This window comes from Mobula birostris, chromosome 1 (assembly GCF_030028105.1).
Source record: "Mobula birostris isolate sMobBir1 chromosome 1, sMobBir1.hap1, whole genome shotgun sequence".
Taxonomy (NCBI): domain Eukaryota; kingdom Metazoa; phylum Chordata; class Chondrichthyes; order Myliobatiformes; family Myliobatidae; genus Mobula; species Mobula birostris.
The window spans coordinates 76,029,213-76,048,677 of NC_092370.1; the positions used below are offsets into that span (position 1 = coordinate 76,029,213).

The 19,465-nt window shown below is 43.6% G+C and overlaps 1 protein-coding gene across 6 annotated transcripts in view; it reads right to left on the minus strand.

Moving 5' to 3' along the window:
- The window catches only part of LOC140197511 (oxysterol-binding protein-related protein 1-like), a 344,662-nt gene that overhangs the window by 18,829 nt on the left and 306,368 nt on the right, over positions 1-19,465 (minus strand). For 5 of the 6 annotated variants that reach the window (XM_072257540.1, XM_072257530.1, XM_072257549.1 and 2 more), the window contains 8 exons: positions 14,795-14,929; positions 13,315-13,412; positions 12,538-12,720; positions 10,570-10,677; positions 10,404-10,493; positions 8,351-8,477; positions 6,623-6,748; positions 2,315-2,438 (listed from right to left, as the gene is read on the minus strand). In XM_072257540.1, the coding sequence (XP_072113641.1) occupies positions 2,315-2,438; positions 6,623-6,748; positions 8,351-8,477; positions 10,404-10,493; positions 10,570-10,677; positions 12,538-12,720; positions 13,315-13,412; positions 14,795-14,929 (991 nt within the window). The remainder of the gene's footprint in view (positions 1-2,314; positions 2,439-6,622; positions 6,749-8,350; positions 8,478-10,403; positions 10,494-10,569; positions 10,678-12,537; positions 12,721-13,314; positions 13,413-14,794; positions 14,930-19,465) is intronic. The other variant, XM_072257558.1, reaches the window with a different exon arrangement.

Genomic DNA, 19,465 nt, shown 5'->3' on the forward strand with positions numbered 1-19,465 from the left:
CCTCAAAGTGGCGTCCATCATTAAGGACCCTCACCACCCAGGACATGCCCTCTTCTCATTACTACCATCAGGGAGGAGGTACAGGTGCCTGAGGCCTCAAAGTTTTAGTAACATCTTCTTCCCCTCCTCCTTCAGATTTCTGAACAGTCCGTGAACCCGTGAAGACTACCTCTCTGTTTATCCACTTTTTTAATGTATATTTCTTATGGTAACTAATAGCATTTTTTTGTACTTCATGTACTGCTGCTGCAAAACAAAACGTTTCAGGACATATGTTAGAGATAATAAACCTGATTCTGAAGTGATGAAAGGCATAGATAAAGTGGGTGGTAACAGTCCTTTCCCCAGGGCAGGACAGTCCACAACTCGGGGACACAGGGTTAGGGTGAGACAGAAAAGTTTTTAAATGGACTCAAGGAGGGCAACGTTTGCCACACAAGAGGCTGGTGAGTGTATGAAAAGAGGTGCCAGAGGAAGTGGTTGAGACAAACAATAGTAGAACTTGCACTTGGATAGGTACATAGAGGGATGGGATGTGAGATGAACCCAGAAAATAGGGGCTAGCTGGATGGGCATGGTCCAGCTGGGCCCAAGAACTTGTATCCATGCTGTAATGCTCTACAACTCTTTCATCAGATTTAACTCGCTTGCAGGAGAGTAACTGGTTTGAATATCAATACTGTAAAGAGTTGGTACACAGCAGCACCACTTATCACAAACCTGTTCTGTCTTCTGATGTGACTTCATTCTCGTTTCAAGTACCGACAGACAGGTGGCAAGGAAAGTAAATGCAATGTAATTACTAAACATCACCGTGTCAATTAATTTGTTTTTAATCTGCAAATTAGGATGATTGATACAATCTTCAAATTGCTGGAATACATGGATTTTACCATAGACATCACTCTTTTTGTGTGTGCTATACTCTGCCAGAGCCTCAGCGACCACTTTTTTTCAAGTGGTTGTCTTGGAGGAAAGATTCTGTGAGTGGTCCCCCATGTCCTTCTCACAGCACAGTTTTTGTTTTTTACGAGGCCGAGTTGCAAGCTTGACACTCAACCGGGCACAGATGGACAGCATGCCAGGGAGCGGCCCGACTCGACTCGAACTTGGGAACCTTTGCTCCGGAGTCCGGCACTGATGTCACTGCACCACCAGCCGAAGACATCACATAGCTGAGCATAAATCCAACTGCACTCTGATCAGAAGCAGAGAGGAGTTAAGGTCACAGAATGGGGAAAGGGATGAAAATTTGAATGCAAACTCACAGGGTAGCAGAGTGCTTGCTTTTCTGTAGGCTTCTGTCTACACTTCTCGCTGCCTTAATAAAGCAGCCAAGAGAATCAAAGACTCCATCCAACCCAGACTTTGCTCGTCTCCCCCTCCCATTGTGCTGAAGATACTAAAGCTTGAAAGCACGTACCACCAACCTCAAGTAGGTCTTCTATCCCACTGTTAGAAAGTTATCAGGCTAGAAAAGATCCACAAGGATGTTGCTGGGACTGGAAGGCTTGAATTATCAGGAGAGACTGGAGTGAAGGAGGGTAAAGGGTAACCTTAAAGAGGTTTATAAAATGAGGGGCACAGTCTTTTTCCCCCAGGGCAGTGGAGTCGAAAACTACAGGGCATGGGTTTAAAATGAGAGGCAGAAGAGTTAAAGGGAGCCTGAGGGGCAACGTTTTCAAAGAGGGTGGTGGGTACATGCAACAAGCTGCCAGACGAAGTGGTAGAGGCAGGTAAGGTTACAGTCTTTGAAAGGCAATTGGACAGGTGAGAGGATCAAAGTTGAGTTTATTGTCAAATGCACAAGTACAGGCGGAAAGGGCCAAATGCAGGCACATGGGACTCAGGTAGGCAACTTGGTTTGCACAAACATGTTGAGCTGAAGGATCTGTTTTTGTGCGGTGTAACTAATTATGAATTTGCAAATGCCTAGATTAACTGCATAAATAAAAATTGCAACAATGAGGGAGTATATCGGGAAAATACAATGATCTCAGATGTGGACGGGTCTTATCCTGTACCCTGGCCAAATTTCCTACCTTAAGCCTGTTCTCCCACCACTCCCTGCCACCCTTGCAACAACAATTGTAATTTGTTTCCAAATGATTGCACAGTTTGTAATGATTTGATCTAAATGAACCGTACGCAAATCAAGCTTTTCACTGTGTCTTGGTACCTGTGAGAATAAATAAACCAATTCCAATTATTTACCGTAGACGTTCAAACTTCATTGACTTCAATCCTGCTGCTCAGAATATAGTAATAATGAAGACTACTTTCCTTTTCTATGTAACTTTATACCTGATCATACCTATATCTCCATTTTCCATTGCTTTAATGTCAGGTCGCAGACGGCAGTCAGTAGGGGCAATGACATTCTCCATTTCTTTATCCAGTTCATTTAATGACATTGCAAAGTTGGTGAAATTATACATCTGGAAAGTAGTCCAAAAATTAATTATTAGACCCTTAAAATGGAAACTACCGACATTTAGCATCTGGATTTTGCAAAGTAGAACTGAATGAACTGGAATTGGTACACAGTACTATGAAAGCATCAATCACCCTTCCCAGTTGGAGAAATAAAGAGCAGATCCAAAATAGATAAACAGAATATTTCCTCCAGAGGTTGGCGGGTCATGTTGCAACTGTATAAAACTTTGGTCTGCCCACATTTGGAACATTGTATACAGTTTTGGTCACTCCATTATAGGAGGTTGTGTAGGTTTCAGAGTGGGTACAGAAGAGGTTCAACAGGATGCTGGCTGGTTTAGAGAGTATTAGCTCTAGATGGCTTTCATCACTAAGAGTCCTCACTGTCCAGGACATATCTTCTGGTTACTACTACTGGGCAACAGGTACAGGAACCTGAAGACCCACACTCAATGATTCAGGAACAGCCTCTTTCTCTCCACCATCAGATTTCTGAACTGTCTATGAACATAACCTTGTTTTTTTTTTACACTGTTCATTGAGTTTGTAATTCACACTAATTTTATGACTGCACTGTACTGCTGCCACAAAGCATCAAATTTTACATCCATACACAAAATGCTAGAGGAACTCAGCAGGTCAGGCAGCATTTATGGAAAGTTGACGTTTTGGGCTGAGACCCTTCATTTTGGACTGGAAATGCGATGAGAAATTTCTCCTTTCTTCTCCAGTCCTGATGAAGGGTCTCGGCACAAAATGTTGACTGTACTCTTTTCCATTGATGCTGCCTGGTCTGTCTGGTTCGTCCAGCATTTTGTGGATGTTGCTTGGATTTCCAGCATCTGCAGATTTTTTCTAGTTTGAAATTTCACATCATCATGGAGTGAACTTTCTAATAAGAAAATAAAGGGCGATTTGATAGGGGTTCACAAAATTATAAGGGATTTAGATTGGGGAAATTCCAGCAGGCTTTTTCCACTAAGGCTTGGCTGAGACTAGAAGTAGACATTAAATGTTAAGGGTGAAGGGTGAAGGATTTAAGGGAAACTCGAGATGGAACTTCTTTACTCAGAGGGTGGTGGGAATGTGGAACAAGATGCGAGCAGAAGTGCTGGATGTGGATTTGATTGCAACACTTAAGAGAAGTTCAAATGGTTCTATTTTAATAAATGGTTTCATTTTAATAGAATATACAACCTGAAATCCTTACTCTTCACAGACATCCATGAAAAGAGAAGACAACCCCAAAGAATGAATGACAGAAAATAATTGGAACCACAAAACTCCCTCTCCCCCTTCGCATGTAGCAAAGCATCAATCTCACCCCTCTCTGACCCATTTCAGAAGAAAGACTCAGAGCCCACCACCCACAAAGCAACAGCAAAGCCCCAAAGAAACCATGATCTGCTGTCAATAAAAATTATTGTTTACCTGACAATTCGACATGCCACAGGCTCTCCCTCTCACTAACAAGGGACAGAGAGATGTCACACATTTTACAGTGAAAGGGGAGACTAACAGTCACTGTTAAGATGTGACAGTCTGCTGCGTCACTTTTTATTTCCAGGTTCTCCAACTCGAGAATCAGCAGGAAACTCTCCCCACCGAGAGCGAGAGAGAGAGAGTGCACGCGCAATTGACAGAGTTTGGGTAAGTGTACAGTTGGGAGGGGTATGGAGGGCTAATGGTCTAGTTGCAGATTTGGAACTAGGCAGAATAATAGTTTGGCATGGACTAGGTGGGCCAAGGGGCTTGTTTCTGTGTTGTAGTGCTCTGTGACTCTGTCTAAGTAGGCAATGATAGATCTGATTTTGGTTCTGAGGTTGGATATACAGTGGTGCTAGAAAGTTTGTGAACCCTGTAGAATTTTCTCTATTTCTGGATAAATATGACCTAAAATGTAATTAGATCTTCAAGTATATCCTAAAACTAGATAAAGGGAACCCAATTAAATAAATAACACAAAAAGCATTATACTTGTTCATTTATTTATTACAAAAAATGATCCAATATTACATGTATTTATTGGAAAAAGTAATTGGTGTAACCCCCTTGTACAGCAATAACTTCAACCACATGTTTTCAGTAAGTGTCGATCAATCCTGCACGATGGCTTGGAGGAATTTTAGGCCATTCCTCCTTACAAAACTACTTATACTCTGGCTTCCTTGCAAGAACCGCTTGCTTCAGGTCCTTTCAGAAAATTTCTATAGGATTAAGGTCAGGACTTTGACTTGGCCATTCCAGAACATGAATTTTCTTTTTTTTTTATAACCATTCTGTTGTTGATTTACTTTTGTGTTTTGGATCATTGTCTTGCTGCATCATTCGACTTCTACTAAATTTCAGGTGCCAGACTGCTATCCTGACAATCTCCCGTAAAATGTCTTGATACAATTTTGAATTCATTGTCCCCTCAATGATTGCAAGCTGTTCAGACCCTGAGGCAGCAAAGCAGCCCCAAACCATGATGCTGACAGTTGGGATGAGGTTTTGGTGTTCGTCTGCTCTGCCCTTTTTCCTCCAAGCATAGCATGTGCATTTCTGCCAAAAAGTTCAACTTTCGTCTTGTCTGCCCACAGAACATTGTCCCAGAAGCACTGTAGAAAATCCAGGTGGTCTTTCGGAGACTTGAGACGTGCAGCAATGTTTTTTTTTGGAGAGCAGTGGTTTCCTCCGTGGTGTCCTTCATGAAAACCAGTCTTGTTCAGTGTTTTTCTTTATTGTGGACACACAATCAGAGACTTTAGCAAGTTCTAGAGATTTCTGCAGGACTCTTTTCCGTTACCCTTGGATTATTTTTCACCTCCTTCAGCATTGCACGTTGTGCTCTTGGTGTGATCTTTTCAGGATGTCCACTCATAGGGAGAGTAGCAACAGTACAGAGTTTCCTCCACTTGTAGAGTTTCTCTTAATGTGGACTGATGAACACTCAGGTCTTTAGCAGTGCTTTTGTAGCCTTTTCTAGCTTGGCGCACTCTACAAATCTTATAAAATCCCTCTGAAAATTGTTTTGATTGAGGCTTGGTGCACATAAACAGATCTTTCTTGAGAAGAGAAGGCTCTGTCAGTAACCTGACTTTGTGTGTCTTTTCTTCAGGGCAGGGCACTTCTACAACCCACACCGCCAATCTCATCTCATTGATTGGAACACCTGACTCCAAATAGCTTCTGTAGAAGGCATTACCCCAGAGGCTCACATACTTTTTCCAACGAATACATATAATATTGGATCATTTTCTCAATAAATAAATGAACGAGTAAAATATTTTTGTGTTATTTATTTAATTGGGTTCTCTTTATCTAGTTTTGGGACTTACATGAAGATCTGATCACATTTTAGGTCAAATTTATGCAGAAATAGAGAAAATTTTACAGGGATCACAGACTTTCTAGCACCAGGTGGTTTTCTCTGGAGTGTCAGAGTCTAATGGAAATTTACAAAATCATGGGAGGTATAGATAGGGTAGATCATTTTTCCTCAATGTGGATAGGGGGAACATTTAAAGGAGATGTGCAAGGCAAGTTTTTGTTTTACAGAGAGAGATGGATGTCTATAATGGGCTAATAGTTGTGGTGGTGGCAGAAGATATGACAGTGCAGTTTAAGAGGCATTTATTTAGACACACGAACAGTTAGGGAATGGAGGGATGTGGATTATCACAGACATAGAGTCACACAGCACCACAGCACAGAATTAGGCGCTTTGGCCCATCTAGTCCATGCCTAGTCCAATCTGCCCACACCCGGACCATATCCCTCCAAACTGCTGCCATCCACGGACCCACCCAAATTTCTCATGTTGCAACTGAACCCACATCTATGAATTCAACATTAACTAATGACCTCTAAATTCTTGTCATACACAGTGGGGGGGGGGGGGGGGGGAGAATCTGCATGCATTTACCCCATCCATATCCCTCATAATTTTGTGTGCTTCTGCAAGATCTCTAATGCTCCAGTGTTCCAGGAAGTAAAGTCCTAGGTTATTCAGCTTTTCCCTGTAACTCTCAAGTCCTGGCAACATCCTTGTAAATTTCCTTTGCAAGCATATTGATACCTTTCCTGTAGGTAGGTGACCAGAACTGCACACAATACTCCAAATTCAGCCTCACCAACATCTTGACAACTTTAACATAACATCCCAACTCTTGTACTCTTACGAATTCGAAGGCAAGAGGCTCACCTTTTCAGAATTTGGTGGCCTTGGTGATATTTTCCAGAGCAGCCTGCTTCCTGGTATAACCTGTACACTTTCCAAGGTATCTGGCAGTGGCATGTCATCGGGTTCTGATCTCTCCGGAGCTACTGACTAGGATGGTCACACAGATACGCATTGTGATATAAACATAACAGCAATAATAAAGATAGTACAGAAAAGTTCAATGTTTCTGTGGAGATTACTTTTTCATTCATTCATGGGATGCAGTCGCCATTGACAAAGCCAGGGATTAAAGCCCACTCCCATGAATGTGGACAGTGGGAGGGGGCAGCCTCTGTTCCCCTCTATCGTGAGGACTGCAGAGACCTCAGCGTCAGACACAGAGAACAGCAGGATCGCAAACCTTAAGTTCATCAGTGCCAAGGTGAAGAGAGCCAACCCAAGTCTGGCCAGGAGTCAGATTTCAAGGACAAGGGAGATTGAGGGAATTCAACAGCATCAAGGAGTCTGAATGATGAAAGTTTAACTTCAGGGTATCAGGATTATCCAAGAGCCACAAGCAGTCTGAGAGGGATGCAGAGGTTGACTGGGTCAGGGATGAATCCACAGAAAGTACTGCAACTGAGGAATAGAAGCGTTTCATTTGGGAAACTGGTGCCCAGTCCACTCGGAGAGGACAGGTTCCAGAAAATAGAGGGAGACAAAAGTCCCAAGTATCACAGCAGGATTCTTGAAATATCAAGGTATTTCAGACTCTCTGGGGTCTTTGTATAGCTGCTTTGCATCACTTTGCCATTAATCTCAAAGCAAAGGCTGTAATTAAACAAAAGACCCAGGAGCAGAGTGCCAAATATCAGGGACCAGAGCACCAGGAGCACAGGGGAAAGAACTAGAGGAACAGGAGGTCTGCCCAGGGGAGTGCAGGGCAGGGACAGAAGGGTAGGGATTAGCAGAGAAGGCTGGAGTCTAAAGGGACATCAGGCTGGGGACATACATCACAGCAATGACATTCTGGCGTGCAACTTGCAGTACCACATGTGTTCTGAGCAGTTACTACATCACCTGTAGCTTCATGGGAAAGGGGAAAAGGGAGTGGGTGATGGATACTGGAGTGAGCAGCAGAGATCTGCAGAGGGAATTGTCCCTGTGGATATGTTGGAGGAGTAGGGATGGGTCTGCAACCTGGAGCTATTGGGAGACTGATCCCCTGAAGGTGGAGGCTGGGGCCAACAGATAGGAGGAGAGGGAGGTGGGAGCATGTCCAGGAATTAAAACCCGCAAGGTTGAGAGCACTCATCTACAAGACGGTGGCCAAGGGGAAAGGAAAGTGTGCCAGAAGAACCAGGAGCACTGGTCAACCACAATCTGCTGGATGAACTCATCGAGCCGAGCAGCATCTGCGCGAGGACAGGAATTGCCGTTGCTTTAGTTCAAAACCCTGCATCAGCCCTGCAGTTGCTGCTTGGCCTGCTGAATTCCTTCAGCAGCCTGTTCGTTGCTGCAGATCCCACAAATGGCAGTCTCTTGTGTCTCCAATATACTTTCAGACTGGGGGAGTGGACTTCAGGCACGTGATCTGCCATGATCCTGATCAGTGGAGTTGGCTTCAGGGGCCAGCTCCTGCTTCTATTTCCCACTGGGCAATCAAGAACAAATCCAAACTGACCTAATTACTGCACAAACAAAAAGCTACAGTCAGCCAGACATGGGAACGGACAACGAGGTATCAATTTTAATTAATTCATCATTTACCGATTTGCTCGACTTCTTCTCTTCTGAATTTTTCTTATCGTTTTTTTTGTGGGAATCAAAAGTATTGGCATCAACACACCACAGGCACTCGGTCCACTTCCCATAGATTGCACAGAGCTTCCTCTTGCTGTAACACAGCAGGTTACAATTTTCAGGGCGGTACGCCAGTGACAGTTCATTAACAGTACACCATCATTCACTTATCTCGGCTTGGATCCCCCAGGGTGACAAAAGTACATGTGAGGGACAGAAGGGGAGGTCCGGAGAACACACACCAATACTCATTGAGTGGTCAGCAGTGGAAAGGGTGAGCAGCTTCAAGTTCCTGCCATCAACATCTCAGATGATCTATCCTGGGATAACATGTCGGTGCAATCTCGAGGAAAACATGACAACCTTAATCCCTCGTTAGAACTTTGAGGAGATTTGTATGTCGCCAAAGATTTGCAAATTTCTACAAATATATGGTGGAAAACATTCTGACTGGTGGCGTTATGGTGTCTTTAATGTGCTGGGTCCAAGGAGGCTGCAGAGAGTTGTAGCCTCAGCCAGCTTGAACGCAGACACAAGCCTCCCCACCACCCAGGCATCATCAAGAAGGCAGCATCCACCCTCACCATCCAGGACATGCAGTTTTCCCACAGCAAACTGAAGACACTCACTCGATGCTTTAGGAACAGCTTCTTGCCTTTCACCATCAGATTTCTGAATGGTCCATGAACACTACCTCAGTATTCCTCATTTCTGCTGATTATTTATTTTATGCTTTATTATAACTTAATATTTCTATGTCTTGCACTGTCCTTCTGCCACAAAACAACAAATTTCATAACATGTGCCAATGATAAAACCTCATTCTGATTCATGTAAAGGGACAGCACACCATTAATGGCATGACCCTTAGCAATATTGAAGTAAAGGAAGCTTGGGGTCCTAGTCCATAGCTCCCTGAAAGTGACTGCATGGGTTAATAGGGTAGTATTGTATTCAGTTTTGGTTGCCTCATTACAGGAAGGATGTAGAGGCATTAGAGAGGATTTCTAAATATGTCTATCAGAGACCATCTGCTATGAGGAGAGGTTGGACAAACTTGGCCTGTTTTCTCTGGAGTGATGGAGGCTAAGGGGAGAACTGATAGAAGTATGTAAGATTATAAGAGACATAGATACAATAGACAGCTGGTATCTTCCCCAAATTCAAAATGTCTAACGACAGAAGGCAAGCATTTAAGATGAGAGGGGCAGCACGCTTGTAAACCTCTGTGCTCTTTCCAGCTTAATGGCATCTTTCCTACAGCAGGACGACCAAAACTGAACACAATATTCTAAGTATGGCTTGTGCAATTGCAACATAACATCCCACACTCTACACTCAATGCTCTGACTGATGAAGGCCAGCTTGTCAAAAGCCTTCTTCACCATCCTGTCTACCTGTGACACTACTTTCATTGGACCATTTACTTGTACAACAGGGCTTTTCTCTTTGGAGCATAGGAGGATGAGAGGTGACGACAGAGGTGTATAAGATGATGTAAGTGTGGACAGCCAGCACCTTTTTCCCAAGACGGCAATGACTAATACGAACGGGCAGGAAAATATAGAAATATAGTGGGGGGGGGGGGAATTGTCAGAGGTAGGTAGTTTACAAAAAGTGATAGGTGTGTGAAATGCACTGCCGGGCTGATAGCAGAAACAATTACACTGACATTTAAGAAACTCTTAGGTAGGCACATAGACAAGAAAAATGGAAGGCTGCATGGGAGGGAAGCACTAATTGATTTTGGAGTAGGGTGAAAGGTCAGCAGGGCACTTTGAGCCAAGTTGCCTGTACTGTGCTCTACTGTCCTTCGTTCCAACACTCCCAGGTGCCCTGTCATTCACTGTAAAAAAAAAACCTACCCTGATTTGTCTTCCCAAATGCAACACCTCACCCTTCTCTAAATTAAACTCCATTTGCCATTCCTCAGCCCACTTGCCCAGCTGATCAAGGTCCCTCTATAAATCCTGATAAGCTAACAATAAAATGAGCAAAATTGGCAGGAGATTCATCCTACCTTTTGTCTTGAATGTAGCCTTCTACCTTATGCAGTTCTTTGCCAAAGAGCCCACAGGGCTTAAAGTTCAGAATGCACTTCTCCCCCGACCTGTGCACAGACAAACACAATTAATACGTCCCCACCTCCAAAGTGAAGATTAATTCAAACACAGTGTGGTACTTACTTGTGATTAATTATCTCAACGTTTCCATACTGTTCAATCCAGAGACGGCCAACTATAATATTATGCACACAGCAGGTTGGATTTGACCAAGTGTACGCTTCGTTGTGTCTGTAACAGAAACACATCAAACAATGGCAAAGGTATTAAATACATGACTGGCCCATCAGCTTCTCTGAGGTGAAAAATAGGATGCATGAAGTTCATGGCCTGGAAAGATACAGCACTGAGTCAGGTCCTCAGCCATCACGTCCATGCCGACTCACTCTGCACTGACCCCCACGTCCCCATGCAGGTTCAACTGTAACACTTAAGGGAAAGTTGGACAGGTACATGGATGGGTGGGGTGTGGAGGACGAGGGCAACGTGCAGGTAAATGGGACTAGGCAGAAGACCAGGTTGGCATGGACTTGATGGGCCAAAGGGCCTGTTTCTTATGTCATAATGCTCTATAAGTCTACACCCAGATTCTACCCCTCACCCACAAACTAAAGGCAGCACAGTAGGGTGGCGGGTCAATTCCCACCGCTGCCTGTCAGGAGTTTGCACGTTCTGTCCGTGACCCCGTGGGTTTCCTCTGTGTGCTCTGGTTTCTTCCCACATTCCAAAGACATGGGTTAGAGCTACTTAATTGTGGGCATGCTATGTTGGTGCCAGAAGCACGGCAAAACCTACAGCCTGCCCCCAGCGCACCTTCGGACTGTGCTGGTTGTTGATACAAACAACACATTTCACCGTATGTTTCTGTATTTCGATAAATACGTGACAAATAAAGCTAATCTAATCACGGCAGTCAATTATCTTAAAAACTTGCATGCCTTTGGAATGTGGGAGGAGAGGGGAGCACCTACAGAAAAGCCCCCCCCCCCCGTCACAGAGAGAATGTTCAACTCCGTACAGATAGTACCAGTGGCTGGGATTGAACCTCTGAGGTAGCAGCTGTCCTTCCTCACTGCATCAGAGTTTTTTGCAAACTCCTTTTATCTTTAAATACTTTGACTTTGCATATGCCAGTTTGTTTTACAAAGGTGATAGGGTGGTTAAGAAGGCATATGGTGTGCCGGTCTTCATTAGTCAGGGGACTGAGTTCAAGAGCTGTGAACTAATGTTGCAGCTCTATAAAACCCTGGTTAGATTACATTTGGAATATCGTGTTCAGTTCTGGTTGCCTCAGTTTAGGAAGGACGTGGATGATCGAGAGAGGGTGTAGAGGAGATTTAACAGGATGCTGCCTGGATTAGAGAGCATGTCTTATGAGCAGATGCTTAGTGAGTTAGGGCTTTTCTCTTTGGAGGACGAGAGGTGACCTGACAGAGGTGTACAAGGTTATGAGAGGTATAGGCAGAGTGGGCCACCAGTACTTCCCCCCGCCTCAGGGTGGCAATGGCTAATACCAGAGGACATCCTTTTAAGGTGAGTGGAGAAAAGTTTATCACACAGAAAGCAGTGGGTGTCTGGAATGTACTGCCAGGGATGGTAGCGGAGGTTGATAGATTAGGGATATTTAAAAGACTCTCAGATCGGCATATGTATGAGAGGAAACTGGAAGGCTATAGACTCTGTAGAAGGAATGTGTTAGATTGATCGTGGCACACACACAAAGTGCTGGAGGGATTCAAGATGACGGATCACGGCCCAAAACTTCGACTGCACTCTTTTCCATGCTGTCTGACCTGATGAGTTCCTCCAGCATTTTGTGTGTGCTGCTTGGATTTCCAACATCTGCAGATTTTCTCTTGCTTGTGATTGATCGTGGAGTAGGTTTATATAGTTTGGCATAGTATCGTGGGCTGACGTGGAAACATATTGTGGTCTATTGTTCCATTTTCTTAAAACAAAAATGTGTCTCATCACTGTGCGACACAGGACACCATCTTCTGTTCTGCCCTTCAGTTAAAATTACGGCCGAGAGCTGCATTTTGGCTGTCTTAGTTCTACAATACTCATTACCCTGCAGAATCGGTTACTTACTTGTTCAGTTCTAATGTGATAATTCCTTTCGGCTCAGCTTCCACACTCTTCCCCCAGAATTTCAGTTTAGGATATATAGATCCATGGAAAGCAAAGTTCTGATGGAGTCCTTCGGCATGGAAGGCACTGATTGGAGGATGGTGACTAACTTGTTCTGATATTAACTTGAATCCCAGATCCGGCCTGTGGAAGCAGATTGTTCGTCAATAGAACCTGCGAATCAACTCTAGTACGAACTGAACACTGCACAACATAGCAGACTGAGAGAGGAGGGTGTGGAGATGTTCACACTGGTGGAAAAGTCATAAACAAAGGGGACAGAGCTACAAAAAAGGTTAGTAGGGTAACTGGGCTCACGGATGCAATTGGACAGCTCAGGTTCAGTGGGACAGAAGGGCCAGTTACCATGCTGTATCTCAAAGTAAAACTTATGGAGCTGATCTCTGAGAACTGAGGTACTTCAAAATTACTTCAATTGCTCAGCGACTAGCTGAGGAAGAAACTTTGGTTGCTATGAATGAGTTGGGCCAAAGGACCTGTTTCAATGCTGTATTCCTCTAGGATATCCCATCAGGATAAACATCTCCTTTCTTTTTCACGCGTGTATCCAGCTTCTTAAAGGAGCCAAAACATTCCACCTCTTCATCTGGCAGTGAGTAGCACACTGCTCACACCTGACCCAAGCTTGGAACAATATGGCCTCATAAAAGCACTTGTCAGCATTATCTGGTTGAGCAAATGACTGGACAAGCAGATAGAACTGTACACGTTCCTCACCTGACAAGTTCATACGTCTCGCCGAGGAGAGGGTTAAATGGCTTCCCCGTTCTCTCCCACTGAGAGGCCACAGCTGAAACGGCGAAAGCTGCCACACACTGTTTTAGTGTTAATAAAAGATACAAAAATATATTACTCCAAAACAATCAACGGTACTACTACTTGGATTAGAATCATCTACAGAAGCTTCCTCATTACATTAACACATTCAACTCATTCACATAAAGCTGATTATTTAGAGAGAGAGCCTATTAGCGTTGTGTCATGACAACCGCCTTTCCCTCAATGTCAGCAAAACAGAAGAGCTGGTCATTGACTTTAGGAAGGGGCAGTCCACATGTTTATGTTTACATCAATGGCTCTGAGATCAAGAGGATAAGAGCTTCACATTCCTAGGAATAATTATAATCAACAGCCCGTCCTGATGCAACTATGTAGATGCCACAGCCAAGAAAGCTTACAAGCACCTCGACCCCCTCAAGAAGCCAAAGAAATTTGGCTTGTTCCCCCTTGACCCTCAGAGATTTTTACTGGTGCACCACAGAAAGCATCTTATCCACATCTATCACGGCTTGGTACAGCCACTGCCATTCCGTCACTGCAAGAAACTGCAGAGTTGTGGACACAGATCAGCACATCACAGAAACCAGCTTCCCCTCCGTGGACTCTTCCTACTCTTCTTGCTTCCTCATAGTCAAAGACATCACCCACCCCAGACATTCTCTCTTCTCCCTCCTCCCACCAGGCAGAAGAAACAAAAGCCTGAAAGCCTGAAGATTCAAGAACAGCTTCTATCCTTCTGCTGGAAGACTACTGAATGCTGCCCTAGAATGGATCCTTGTTATGGCCTTACACCTTACTGTCTCCCCACACCCGCACTCTCTCTGTATCTGGAACACTTTATTCTGCATTCTGTTATTGTTTTTTTTCCTTGTATTACCTCCATGAACTGTTGTAATGAATTGAACCAAATGAACAGTTTGTAAGTTAACATTTCCAATATTGTATGTGTACTTCTAATTTTTGAAATATAAAATTGATCAACATTTTACCCAATGAAAAGATGTAATAATTGTGAAGAACAGCAACTTTAGATGTAAGATCTAAGAAGCACACCATCGAGTACATCTTCAAAAGATTAGTGAAGGTAAAATCCATCTCTCTGGACCTTCACCACCCAGGAGGTACCCTCCTCTCATTTCTACCATCAGGGTGGAGATACAGGACTCTGAAAAATCCACACTCAACAATGTAGAAACAGCTTCTTCCCCTCTATCATCAGATTTCTAAACAGTCTACAAGCCCATAAATACTACTTCATTATTCCTTTATCTTAAACGAGCTTTGTAACTTAATTTTATATATCTGCATTGTACTGGTGCCACAAAACAACAAAGTTCACATCATCTAAGTCAGTGATAATAAACCAGAATGATTCTGATGTACACAGTAATGTGATTTCAATAGACAACAGATACACCTGCATTCTTTCTAACGAAGTTTGGGAATTGACTGCTTCGTGGATGAGATATGTGTGCTCCATGTATTCTGTGAGTCGTTGGAGGAAGCTAAGTGGCTCATTAAATATAACAGGCATGGCAATCTTGGACAGCTCCTGCAACAGAGAATTTAAAGGTTACTTGAGTTCAAAAATTTCATCTACACAATGAAATCACAATGTAATTTCATCCACAGATTCTAATGTAACAAGAAGAGCAGTTCAGGTCACTGCAGGGCCACTGACGGACAACAAACTTTGCATTTAACAAATCAATAATACTAATCAGAACATAAGAAATAGGAGCAGCAGTAGGCCATCCGGCCCATCGAGCCTGCCCCACCATTCAGCAAGATCATGGCTGATCTGTCCGTAAATTCAGCTCCATCTACCTGCCTTCTCCCCCCAACCCTTAATTCCCTTACTATGTAAAAACCTATCTAGCTGTATCTTAAATATATCTAGTGAAGAAGCCTCAATTGCTTCCCTAGGCAGAGAATTCCACTCTCTGGGAAAAACAGTTCCTTCTCATCCCCGTCCTAAATCTTCTCCCCTGAATCTTGAGGCAATGTCCTCTAGTTCTAGTCTCACCTACCATTGGAAAAAAACTTTCCTACATCTATCTTATCTATCCCTTTCAAAATTTTGTATTCCTCTTCACATAGCCAGCTGGGCTATTATGATACATTACAGATACGACATGAGTATTTGGTAGTAACAAAGAGTTCAAGCTGAGCATGCCCTCTTCCTCTGGAAGTATAGCTTCAGTAATAATATCCAGTTTCGGAATTGAGCCCAACAACGAGTCCAGTCGGAAGCTACGGAGAGTAGTGGACTCTTCCAAATACATCAGAGGCATATTCCTCTCCACTTGGTAGTATGTGCAGGGGGCACTGTCTCCACCATTAAAGGTCTGCAACATCTTCTTGTGGCTACTACCGGACTGGAGGTACAGAAGCCTGCAGTCCCACACCACCAGGTTCAGGAGCAGGAACAGCTACTTCCGTTCAACCATATGGTTCTTGAACCAGCCCGCACAACCCTAATCACTACACTTTGATCACTCAGACTACTTTGCACAAAAATTGACTTTTTTTTGTTCTAATTGTATTTTCTTGCAAAAAGTTGTATATAATTTATGTTTTATTTGTGAATGCTGCTTATCTGATGCTCTGCACCTGTGATGCTGCTGCAAGTAAGTTTTTCATTGCACCTGTACATACAGGGACTTGTGCACACTCAAATTTGACTTTAATCCAGACCCATCACAAACCACAGGTATCCACTTATACTAATGCCATTTTACTCTCCCTTCGTTCCCATCAACTCTCCCTCCACCACTCACCTACACACTAGGGGTAATATACAGCAGCTAATTATCATATTAACCTGCATATGTAACTTTGGGATGTGGCAAGAAACTGGAGTACCTGGGGGAAACAATGACAATTGGCCAGAATTGATTAGAAAAGGACACTGGCAAGGATGACGATGGAGCAGCAATGGCTGGAATTTCTGGGAGCAATTCGGAAAGCACAGGGTATATACATCCCAAAGAGGAAGAAGTATTCTAACGGCAGGATGATGCAGCTGTGGCTGACGAGAAGTCAAAGCCAGTATAAAAGCCAAAGAGAGAGCATATAATGGAGCAAAAATCAGTGGGAAGTTAGAGGATTGGGAAACTTAAAAAACAATAGAAGGTAAACAAAAAGTCATAAAGAAGGAAAAATGGAATATGAAGGTAATCTAGCCAATAACAATAAAGGGGATACCAAATGTTTCTTCAGATATATCAAATGTAAAAGAGAGGCGAGAGTATCGGACAGCTGGAGGATGATTTTGGAGAAGGGGACAAGGAAATGACGGATGAACTGAGTAAGTATTATGCATCAGTCTTCACTGTGGAAGACACTAGCAGAATGCCAGAAGTTCGAGAGTGTTGGGGGCAGAAGTGTGTGAAGTAGCCATTATTAGGGGCAAGGTGTTTGGGAAACTGAAAGGTCTAAAATTAGCTAAGTCACCTGGATCAGATGGTATACACCCCAGGGTTCTGAAAGAGGTGGCTGAAGAGATTGTGGAGGCATTAGTAATGATCCTTCAAGAATCAATTGATCCTGGCATGGTCCTAGTTGAACAGAAACTTGCAAATGTCACTCCACTCTTCAAGAAGGGACAGAGACAGAAGAAATGAAACTGTAGGCCAGTTAGTTTGACCCTAGTGGTTGGGAAGATGTTAGAATGGATTGTTAAGGATGTGGTTTTGGGGTACTTGGAGGCACGTGATAAAATAGGCTAAAGTCAGCAAGAGTTCCTTAAGGGAAAATCTTGCCTGACAAATCTGATGGAATTCTTTGAAGAAATAACAAGCAGGATAGACAAAAGAGAATCGGTACATGTTGTGTACTTGGATTTTCAGAAGGCCTTTGATAAGGTGCCACTCAAGGGTGCTTAACATGTTTAAGAACCTTGATATTTCAGGAAAGATACCAGCATGGATAGAGCTTTGACTGATTGGCAGGAAGCAAAGAGTGGGAATAAAGAGAGCATTTTTTGGTTGGCCGTCGGTGACTGGTGGTGTTCCACAGGTGTCTCTGTTGGGACCACTTCTTTTTAAGTTTATATGTCAACGATTTGGATGACAGAATTGTGGCCAAGTTTGTGTAAGATACAAAGATAGTAGAGGGGCAGGTAGTTCTGAGGAATTAAGAGAGGCTACAGAAGAACTTAGACAGATTAAGAAAATGGGCAAAGAAGTGGCAGATGGAATACAGTGTTGGGAAGTGTTATGGTCATGCACTTTGGTAAAAGAAATAAAAGCACAGACCATTTACTACATGGAGAGAAAATACAAAAAAAACTGAGGTGCAAAGGGCCTTGGGGGTCCTTGCACAGGATTCCCTAAAGGCTAATATACAGGTGGCAAGGAAGCCAAATGCAATGCTAGCATTCATTTTGAAAGGACTAGAATATAAAAGGATGTGATGCTGAGGCTTTATAAAGTACTGGTGAGGCCTCACTTGGAGTTTTGTGAACAGTTTTGAGCTCTTATTCAAGAAAGGAAGTACTTACATTGGAGAGGGTTTAAAGAAGGTTCATGAAAACGATTCCAGGATTGAAAGGCTGATCATATAAAGAGTGTCTGATGGCTCTGGGCCTCTACTCACTGGAATTCAGAAGAATGAGTGGTGACTTAATTGAAACCTGTCAAACATTGAAAGGCCTCAACACAGTGGACCTGGAGAGGATGTTTCCTGTGGTGGGGGAGTCCGAGACCAGAGGGTACAGCCTCCAAATGTCCTTTTAGAATGGAGATGGGGAGGAATTTCTTTAGCAGGAGAGCAGTGAATCTGTGGAATTCATTGCCACAAGCAGCTGTGGAGGCTAAGTCATTGGGTTATTTAAGGGACAGGTTGATAGATTATTGATTAGTCCAGGCATGAAGGGATACGTGGGAAGGCGTGAGATTGAGAGGGAAAATGGTTCAGCCATGATGAAATGACAGAGCAGACTCGATGGGCCAAATGGCCTAATCCTGCTCCTATATCTTATGGTTTCTATTTAAAATTTTTATTTACGATACCTGGTTCAGTTCTCCACTCTCCCCCCAACCCCCGCATCCCCCCCAACACCATAGAGCTCACCTGCTGAACATTTCTAGTCCTAGTTTCCTTTTTTCAGTTGCCTAGAGCTGGTTGATTTGAATTTTCTTTTTTTTGGGTGTGAAATAGCTTGGGAAGACAGAATGTATAATTGAGGAGGGAGAAGGGAGAATGAGTAGCTGGTTCATGGAGATGTCAGTGCTGACAGAGACATCATGGCACAGGTCCTGGAGTGTCAGCCTCTGCCGGAGGAGGACACACAATTTATGGAATCACCTCTCACCTTCGTAAGCCCATGGAGAATTTGTTGGTCCAAGACCAGCAACGCTCCATTGTTGGCAGATTTCAAGGCACTGGAGACTACAGATTTTCTGGATGGTGTGGGCTTGATGTGGGACACCTCCTCCACACAAGGTGCCTGGTCTAGTCTCAGTTTGGCATCTGTGGACCTCAGTTAAGATTAGAACTCTCCCTTGCCATCAGGTACTTTAAACTGGCAAGGACTAAGACAGTAAGAATGCAGCAATTAAAACAGTGGTGTGGTGATCAGTGAAGAAGGGTATTTTAAATTACTACAGGATCTAGAAATGAGCCAAGCAATGGCAGGTGGAATTTAACTCTGACAAGTGCAAAGTTACTTTTTATTCAGTTAAAGCAAAGCAAGGCAAGGTGGCAGGACTCTGGAAAGTGGAACAGTGAGATAGAGCGCAGGCTTTCATTGGCCTGAGCACTGTGCTGTCCTGGGCCTAACACATTGATGAAGTCACAAAGAAGGCAATGGCAACACTCTACTTGGTTAGGAGTTTGAGGTGGTTTGGGAAGTCACTGGCAGATGTCTACAGATACACAGTGAAGAGCATTCAGAGAAGTGGCATCACAGCCTGGTGTGGAGGCTCCAATTACAGGATCAAAAGAAGCTGCAGAGGTTTGTAGGCTCAGACACAGCCCTCTCAGCTTCAAAGGACAATGCCTTCAGGAGCCTCGCCACCCAGGACATACCTTCTGATTAATCCCATCAGAGGAGGACGACACACTCAATGTTTCTGGAACAGCT